This window comes from Sinocyclocheilus rhinocerous, unplaced genomic scaffold (assembly GCF_001515625.1).
Source record: "Sinocyclocheilus rhinocerous isolate Xijiao unplaced genomic scaffold, SAMN03320098_v1.1 scaffold620, whole genome shotgun sequence".
NCBI lineage: Eukaryota > Metazoa > Chordata > Actinopteri > Cypriniformes > Cyprinidae > Sinocyclocheilus > Sinocyclocheilus rhinocerous.
Window position 1 is genome coordinate 16,889 of NW_015637138.1, and position 9,971 is coordinate 26,859.

The 9,971-nt window shown below is 35.8% G+C and overlaps 1 protein-coding gene across 4 annotated transcripts in view; it reads right to left on the reverse strand.

Annotated features, from left to right (window-relative positions):
- Positions 1-6,398: 6,398 nt before the first annotated feature.
- The window catches only part of LOC107748585 (roundabout homolog 2-like), a 59,713-nt gene continuing 56,140 nt past the window's right edge, over positions 6,399-9,971 (reverse strand). For 2 of the 4 annotated variants that reach the window (XM_016563439.1, XM_016563436.1), the window contains 5 exons: positions 9,196-9,347; positions 8,990-9,088; positions 8,725-8,874; positions 6,881-7,020; positions 6,399-6,494 (listed from right to left, as the gene is read on the reverse strand). In XM_016563439.1, coding sequence (XP_016418925.1) covers positions 6,483-6,494; positions 6,881-7,020; positions 8,725-8,874; positions 8,990-9,088; positions 9,196-9,347 — 553 coding nt within the window. In that variant the 3' untranslated portion in view covers positions 6,399-6,482. The remainder of the gene's footprint in view (positions 6,495-6,880; positions 7,021-8,724; positions 8,875-8,989; positions 9,089-9,195; positions 9,348-9,971) is intronic. The other 2 variants (XM_016563438.1, XM_016563437.1) reach the window with 2 other exon arrangements.

The window sequence follows — 9,971 nt, forward strand, 5'->3', positions numbered from 1 at the left end:
AGTTTAGCTCCAACTTTGATCAAACTCACCCAACTGTGATTTTCTAATGATCCTGAAGACACTGATTAGCATGCTCATGTGTGTTTGATTAAGATTAGAACTAAACTCTGCAGGAAAGTGGATCTCGTGAGCCAGATTTGAGGATCCCTGGCCTATATGAAACAACAGATTCTGAAAAGGTCTCTTTTGGTTTGTGCCATTCCACTTCAATTGAGTGGCTAAAGAATGGCCAGTCAATGTTGTTTGTATTCTCCTAGTTGCATTACAGGGCTGCCTACACAAAACCTGCATGGGCCCAAAGGATACAAAAGTTGCTCTGGGCCCGAACGGGCTGGCCCAAACTGGGCCATCATTGGATTAATGTGGACAGTCCGCTAGTGTGGCCTGCTCACAGATAGCCTGCGGTGAGCCCAAAGCTGTGGGCTTCACCTGGGCAAGCCCGCACTGGGCCTGTTTTGGTTTGGTGTGGGATGGCCCTAGCCCACTGTGCCTGCAAAAAGCCAGCATGGGCCCCGCAAGGACATGTTTGCAGGGATTCTAACTCAAACTTTCAGGAAAAATGTTTTTAAATAGAGACTGAAAGAGTTGTCGAAAGCTTAATGGTGGTGAAGTGACTAGAGTTTGTTTATATCCTAGGTTTAGATTTTTACTTCTGGTGATTGTATTTAGGCTTCAAAATTCATAAAAGTTGTGTTTATTTCTGAAGGTTATAAACATGATGAACAAAACGTGTGTGGATCATAATCTTAGTCACAGAGCTTATTTTCTGCAGTAATCTGAAAGCCAATGGAAAATTTCTGTTGGGTTGTTTTGTCGATGGAAGCAGGTGATGCTAACTTGGAGTGTGGAAATACAAAAAAACCAAAACAAAACTGCATATTATGCTAAAAAAAAATTGTTATGGTAGATTTAAAATCCCAGTATCCATCCAAAGAACACACAGAAACAGAAAAAGCAATGACCTCTATTTGAAGGGCGTTTGCACAAAACCTATTTTGCCGTTCCACTTTTTTTTTGAGAACATGCGCATGAGTGCCCCACAGTTGCTTTTCATGAAGAATTACCATGATGTAATTTTGTCCCATGAAAGCAGACATTGCATTCGTTTCCTTTTCTGTGCTGCATCTGGTGTTTTTAAATGCAATGCGTTGTATGTCAACAAGACATGGTTATAATATCTGAACAAATTAATTAATAAATAATTCACTTTTTATACAATTAATGTTTAATTAATATAATAATTAATTAATACTAATTATAATAAATGAATAGGAGGAAATGACTTTGGGTATATAAGGCCTTTTTTTCTGCACTATATCTGGCTTGAAATGAAACAGATGGTTTTTAGATCTCTTTAAATACTCAGTTTGTGTTACTTTGTCTCCTTTGTTTGTGTATTAAGGTCCTATGCAATGTTACTGTACTTTATATATTGTTTTATTTCTGTTTTGTTTTGTTCTTTGTTTAATGAAATCATACTTTTTTTGTGAACATATAAAGAAAACTGAGCTTGTATAATTGAAGAGTTTGTGATGCAGTATTAACTCACTCCTCCATTATACAAGCTTCATTTTCTCTGATCCCGGGGGTGAAACTGTACAAGACAGATGCCCTCAGCATAGCAAGTAATGCATTATTACATCATCCTTTGTTGATTTTGGAATGACGCAACAAGAGCTAAATGATCACAGTCTCTGTAATCCTCCTGTGTCTGTCTGAATGGCTTCTGAGGTGCTGAAAGCTCATTTTGGGACACACGGTTCATTTCAGGGTGCTGAGGGAACCGTGGCAAACAACGCAGTGTGGCGGATTCATTAGGCTAAACGTCACTGTGGATCTGTGCTGCTGGCTAGCTAATTGGCTAATTAGATTTGTGCTCGTCTAAATCCATTTTACAACTGAAACAATGGCTTCAAGCAGTTGAGTTTCCAATCTTCTCCCAGTGCTGTTTCAAGAGTGCAAAAATTAGCTCAAATGCTGAATACGCAAGTAGTGCTAATAAGGAATAAGAGCTCGATTTTACAAGACTTCTGAAATATACCTGTTGAAAAATGACTTAAACCAGCCTGAATTGTTTTTCTGCTCTCCCAGCATGGTCAGGATGGGATGTTTTTTTTTATGCTGGATGCTGGTTTTAGAGAGATTTGGGCCATGCTAACAACTGTTACACAACATCTTAGAACCAGCTTAAACCAGGAAAACAGGCTTGGGCTGGCTTGCTATGTTTTTCTCAATATCTCTATTTCACGATCATGATTATCATTGAGGTCTGGAGTGTGAGACTTGTTGCCGTGTCCTGACCATCTGGTTTGAACTCACTCAACTCTGATTTTGACCAGTCGTGTCCATGCCATATGTAGGGTGCAGAACCATCAATCTACCACTAGTTGAAGACAGATTCTCATGGTTTCTTGTTTTTAATCACTACTCTACATTGTTAGGGGATTTTGAGTTTTTGGAGCCGTTTTTGAAGTTTTGCGCTCTGGTAAATAAAAAAAATAAAAAATTTACTGTGAAAAGCACTATATACTTGAATGAACTGAAACCGTTTCTCTTCAGGTTTACACAGTACAGTTTTACAGATAATATTTTAATAACTTATTTTGTTTTTAGTACAATAGATAATACAAATTATAACATTGTTAAATAAAATTATTATAAATAAATATTAAAAAACAAAAATATACATTCTAAAATATTTACTTAAAACAAACAACATACCTCTATATATAATATAAACGGTATATCATGCTTATTGTTTTTTTATTCATATATTTTTTTTACAATATTAAGGGGTCCTTATACAAAAAAAAAAAAAAATATATATATATATATTTTAGAAAAGGGGTCCTTAACATTAGAAAGTTTAAAATGGTAAGTGAGGTGCTGAATTTATCTCATCCTATTCATGCAGCTTTCAGTGTTCAGCATAATCAGGAACAGATTTTACTTGTCTATCAATACAGACTAGCAAATTCAGAGCCAGAATTGGAAAATTATTTAATGTTACTCCTGCCAGTGATTGGAACTGTGTTTTCAGATTCACATTTTAATGAAAATCAAAGGTGACAGTTATTTGCATCTCATATAGTGATGCAAGTTCATTACACATTCTAGAGCACATTTTCCCATACTTACAAATGAGTCAAATAATGCATTCTGTCAGTCATTTCTCCTCATTAGACAATGATCCAGCAGAGGCCTTGCTGTAGCTCAGTTAATCCACATTAATTGAAATAGGAAATCACTCACAGTTAGAGCCAAGCAGCCCCTCTCTGGTTTGTCAATGTGGATTGAAAATTACAATATAAAACCTTAATCCACTGCACTCATAAACAGTGCAGATGAAGTACACCAATCAAGTAAAGTACAGAGACCCTCCGGTGAAAATGTAAGTACTCTTTTTATAAATTAGATTTGAGTAAAAGTACAAAAGTGCTTACTTCTACTTTTTATCACAACTTTAATTAGAAGCAAGACCTGAAAAAAGCAGTCTAACGTTACTGTAATATGAATTATCATCGCAAAGTGATGCAAGAACCCTGCCTTAAATTTGTTTGTTTTTCGAAAGTCCATTTCACTTGGATGTACGTCAGTTCAAAAGAAAAGATCTGTTGCTACTTCCAACTTCAAGAGCTGAAACTAGTTTAACAAAGTGACATGCTTCTTTAATGGACTATGATAATAAAGTATGATGAAAAATGAATACTTAAAGCAACACTCCACTATTTTTGAAAATAGGCTCATTTTCCAACTCCCCTAGAGTTAAACAGTTGAGTTTTACCGTTTCGAATCCATGCAGCCGATCTCCGGGTCTGGCGGTAGCACTTTTAGCTGTAGCTTAGCATAGATCATTGAATCTGATTAGACCGTTAGCATCTCGCTCAAAAATGACCAAAGAGTTTAGATATTTTTCCTATTTAAAACTTGACTCTTCTGTAGTTACATCGTGTACTAAGACCACTCTTGAAACTCTAGAAACTCTTTGGTCATTTTTGAGCGAGATGCTAATGGTCTAATCAGATTCAATGATCTATGAAAAGCTACACCTAAAAGGGCTACCGCCAGACCCGGAGATCGGCTGAATGGATTCGAAAACGGTAAAACTCAACTGTTTAACTCTAGGGGAGTTGGAAAATTAGCCTATTTTCAAAAATAGTGGAGTGTTCCTTTAAAGAAAAAAGTGGCCTCTATTTAAAGCCACTTTCACAAATTCTCTGGATTAGATCCTAGCTATAAGGGATCCTGTTGCTATACAATCTGAACCAAAAGCTCTTCTTATCAAAAACTCATCCAGCAAAGTTGCTTGTAATAATCCATGGACTGCCTTCATCAATCCTGAGTGCTGCATTAATGGAGCTTTACTCCCCACCAGTCAATGCAGAGGTTTTAAACGTCTGCCGTCCCAAAGAACCAACTGGGATGTGCTTTGACATATCATCAAAAATCTCTCTTTTAACACATGACTCCATATGAAATGAGTGTGGGGACAGGACGATGCACTCACTGACCCATATTTAACTGAACCACCCAGCACTACCCACACGTATCCCAGCAACGGCCCATCCACACTAGCATACATTTTCAAATGTTCCTTTCTCGTTTAAACCCAGAGGGGCCCACAGGGTTTTAAATACACCACATGTGAGTTAATTAAGTTTGCTGCCTACTTTGTGTGATTTCAAATGTGACTAGATGGCACGAGGTGAGTGGGGTCAGATTCAGAGGCATAGAGAAATGTTCAGAGGTCAGAAAGTGTTTATTAAAATTTCAAAATGATCTCCAGAGAAGAAGGTCTCACGTGAGACACACTCACATTCACCACTGGTTCACATCTTTGTGGCTTGACTTGAACCACCCTACTTTAACTAGGCCATAGTTAATGTGCTCAAAACAGACTGGTGTATTCATTAAACATGTCTATTTCTGCGCTTGTTTCTAAGCGACTGAAAATTCACATTTCTGCTTTGGACAGCTGTGTTGATGCTCTTGCGTGGATGCTGTTTATACGCAAATATGTTTTGTCCTTAAAGCTACATTTTGGCAACTGCAACACCAAAATAACAGTCTTTCAGGGTTTAAATTATTTCTACGGCAGATAAGCCATTTCAGGGAGTAAATTCAATTTATGAAGAGAGGAATTCAAACAGTGGCTTGTAAAAATTTGCGTCTAAATAAAAGATGTAGGCGTTTGTAATAGTAATTTGGAAGGTCAGGTGAGGCTCTCTGCATTGGGCCAATTCAATTATTCAATGACTCGTTCATAAAGATTAGCTGCATTTGGAACAGCATCTACAACGATTGACTGACTCACTTAATGAAAACTGTCACGTTTCGTTTCTGAATAAATCAGTGCTTTTGAACAAATTGGTTGAAAGAAAGATTCATGACTCACTCAAAAAGACAGTCGCTTGTCGCCACCTACTGGCGAATGGATATTAAAATACGTCCATTGCATGATTCCTTCACTTTCAAACCAATCAGCTTTATATTGGTAAAAGCAGTAAATTCGCATGTTTTAACATACTTTAATCCGATATGAAATGGCAAATTTTCGCTGGCAAAATACAATAATTTCGATATGAATCACTGTGAAATTCACAATTACTTGGATTCCTGTTGAGTTTTGGATTCCTCTTGTGTTTCTCAGATTTTTTGCCGTACAAACGTGATTTGTGACCGCATTTTAATACACAGACCGACAGTCTTTCATGAACACGCGAACATGGACACTAATGAGAATTACATGTTACATTTTCATGAATTCCAAACCCAAGTGCACAGTTATTGACAAAATAATAGACAAAGAAATCCATATCAGTAACAGTACTGTCAAACAAGTCTTAGAACATGAGTTTTATTGTGTTTTGTATGCAATCCGAACATGTAAAACTGCAAATGATTGATGCATCAGTGGAAAACAGTCTGACATGGTGTGAATCATTCTCCAGGAGAAAAGAAAACCCTTTAGGTGAGCACAGGATAGTAAGGAGACAGTCCTAGCGAGGATTTACAACAACAAACATTTGGTATTCTATAGACTTACTAATGTATCATTGGATGGTTTGTTCACATAGACTGTGCCTGATGATCTGTTATATTTGTCCACAAAAATGTTGAAACACCTTTTTATTACATGTAGACATTGAGGCATACATGTATGCGCCATATACATTCAAACATCATGTTCATCTAAAATTTTCTGTCATTTTTTTTAAACATTTGATTTTCTTTTTAAACTAATAAATACAATAAATAATAATAAATAATAAAATAGCACACCTTCCGGCATGCCTTTTTCCTCACACAAAAACATTGTAAAAATATATACATACAGAGGTAGGACAACAATGGATCATTTAAAAAACCTTTCTAAAAAAACACAAACAAAAAAACAGGTGAAGGACCAGAGCGCGGAGGCATATACACTGCATGGCATATGTTGCATGTAGAGTGGTGAACAACAGGACAACTTTCTCTCCTCATATCATGTTCTGAAAATAAACAAGCCCAAAATGACATAAAATCTTCATTTTGTTGCCAGGCAATCTAGTTCTGGCACATTAAAGCTGTATCATGCAGTAATATTCTACCTAGCTCTAACCAACAAACGTATTAGTTGTATTTTTAATATTCAATGGAATATCAATACCATGGAGACCAAATGAGACAACACAGTTCTTTAAAAAAAGTGGAAATGCAATCATTTGCCTGATTCATTTAGTGTGCTTCCAGCTCTGCACGCCGAGTGTCCTGGAGCTTATCGATTGCTAATTTACTACAATGCTCCAAGGCCCCACGCGTGGCCAGTGACTAATGAACTTATTCAGACCATGTGTCGACCGGACAAGATACACAGTCCCACACAAACTCATCTAACCTCATTTCTCCTCCTTCCTGCCCCCAAGGAATGCGAGGTTGCGGAGGAGTGAGAGGCAGAGCTTCTGGAGAGGGAACAGTGGCTGGACATCTGACCGCTGGACAGCAGGTTTGCTTTGAAATACTGGATTAAATCTTCATCTTTGCAGTGAAACAGTCAAAACAGTCAAATATAGAGTGAGAAACAAAAATGCAACACACAGAACTATATTTTTACATTTTATAAAGAATATGAGATGCTGCCTGCCCGTGCGTGGTTCTATGGGTTATGCTGTGGGTGGTTGCCAGGGAGTTTCCTCGCAGTTGCTAAGGTGTTCTAAGAGATTTTTACTAGGAAGTTTAGATGTGGATTTTTTTGTTGTTGATATCAGTCACAACAATATTTTATGAAGAAGATGAGAGTGGTGTTAGCATTTATGATACTAGTATGTTAGAATGGATGATGCTGTGGATGGTTGCCAGGGCATTTCTACGCAGTTGCTAAAGGGTTCAATGTCGCACTGAACCAATGGCAAGACAGCCCAGAGATGTTAATTTGCATGTTCTCTAAATGTTTAGATTTGTATTTATATAAATGTCAAGATCTATATTTATATTTAACATTTATTTAAAACAATAATTAATTTTTATATTTAAAACTTATAATTTAGTTTTACATTTAGGTTTAACATTTATATTTATATGTTATATATAACATTTATATTACATTTACATTTAGTCATTTAGCAGATGCTTTTATCCAAAGCGACTTACAAATGAGGACAATAAAAGCAGTCAAAACTAACAAAAGAGCAACAATATATAAATGCAAATGACAAGTCTCGGTTAGCCTAACGCAGTACACGTATCAAGGTGTGTGTGTGTGTATATATATATTATACACACACACACATATACACACACACAAAGAAAAACAAGTAGATAGAATAGAAAAAATAGAAAGCTAGTGTTTTTTTTTTTTTAAATAATATTTAAAAATATTAGTTTTTGATGTTTAAGATTTAAGATTTACATTTAGATTTAAATAGAATATTTAGTATCAAAATAAATATCAAATACACAAATGCATAATTGTTTGAAAACAGCATAAAACGACCATATTTTTTGCAACCAGTTTAATTAAAAAAATTGCCACACTGATATGTAGTTATATTTATGTATTTTATTTTATTTATAACACTATAACATTTATTTATAACATTAATACTTAATATTATATTTAACATTTATGTTTTAGATTTACAATTATATATGATACAATTAGATAACATGTTTAACATGTTTAGATTTTATGTACAACATTTATATTTACTTGTTATATTTAAGCTTTAACCTTTAGATTTAAATAGATAGAATTATATAATCTAAATATTTTAGGTATTGTCTTTACACAAATGCATAATTTAAAAAAAGAAGGTTTTGCATCAAAAATTGCCATATTTAGCAGTTGTAACATTTTTGTAACCCGTATTATTTTTTTAAAAAACATTCAATTAACATTTATATTTTAGATATACATGTAACATTTCTATTTATTTTTTATATTTAACATTTGCATTTAGATTTAACATTTAGGTTTAAATAGATAATTTAGATCACACATTTAGATTTAGATTTCATAATCTATATACGACTACTGTTTTATACAAACACATTTTTAAAAATTTTATATTTACATAAAACTGCCCATTTTTAGGAGTTTTACCATTTTTTATTTTAAAAGTGACATGCCATATTTTATTGCATTGCTATGTTACTGCTAAGGTGTTTTGGGGCTGATTTTAGTAGCAATAGTGATACTTGCAATCACTACTAGCTAAAGTTTTTTGTTATTCCTAGTCTGACCTTCCGTGCTCCACTGTGCAGCTGTTCTGCGGTCTGATCTTCTCTCTCTGTGCTGTGGGGGCGTCCTGCTCCCGCCATTGTCCAGTGTGTCTGTCAGGTGCTTGAGTGGGTCCTCCGTTACAGGAGGGGGCTCAGGTGGGGGAGGCAGGTCTGCAGAAACGCACAAACCAAAAGTGTGAATGATCATCTATACACTCCATTATTACAGAAGAACAACTGCTTTAATTACTTCAATCAATAATTTATTAACTATGTGGGTCCTTACTCTCTGGTTTCAACACTTCACGTCTCGCAAGGCCATCCTTTTGAGATTTCTTCTTAGGCCTGGGCTTCTGAACTGAGGACGTGAATGATGTATATTCTTCTAATAGCAGTGCAGATTAAAGTAAACAAAAGATTATGTACTCCATACATAATCATCAGCAATGTAATAAAAACAGTAGGTTATTTTTGCAGCGGTGAAGGGCCTACTTGTGCCTTTGTTGGAGAATAGTTCCTCCATTTCAGCAATGTCTCTCCAAGGACCGCTGTGGTTGGGAACGCCGCCATTAATAGACTCTGTCTTGGTTAACAGCTTTGGGTTGGAAAGAGCAAACTGTGTATTGTGTGCACACTGTGTTTTCCTGTTGAATAAACACATGAACAATTAAGTTTTTTGTTTACACACGGTTTTTTCTTTAAAGGGTTAGTTCACCCAAAAATGAAAATTCTGTCATTAATTACTCACCCTCATGTTGTTCTAAACCAGTAAGACCTCCGTTCATCTTCGGAACACAAATTAAGGTATTTTTGATGAATTCTGAATAGCTGCGTCACGCGGATACATTTTCTACGTTGTTTACGCTTTGATTTGAACGAAAACAACGTATCCGTGTGACGCAGCTGACACAGAATATCATACGCTGTTTATGTTCAGTGGATACTCTCTAAAATGGCGCTACAGGGTGACGCGGAGGAGACGAATTGTTGAATAAAGTCGTTATTTTTGTTTCTTTGCGTACAAAAAGTATTCTCGTAGCTTCGTAAAATTACGGTTGAACCCCTGGCGTCACATGGATTATTTTACCGATCTCCTTGCTACGTTTCTGGACCTTGATATTGGTAATTACATTGCTGTCTATGGGAGGGTCAGAGAGCTGTCAGAATTCATCAAAAAATATCTTAATTTGTGTTCCGAAGATGAACGGAGGTCTTACGGGTTTAGAACGACATGAGGGTGAGTAATTAATGACAGAATTTTCATTTTT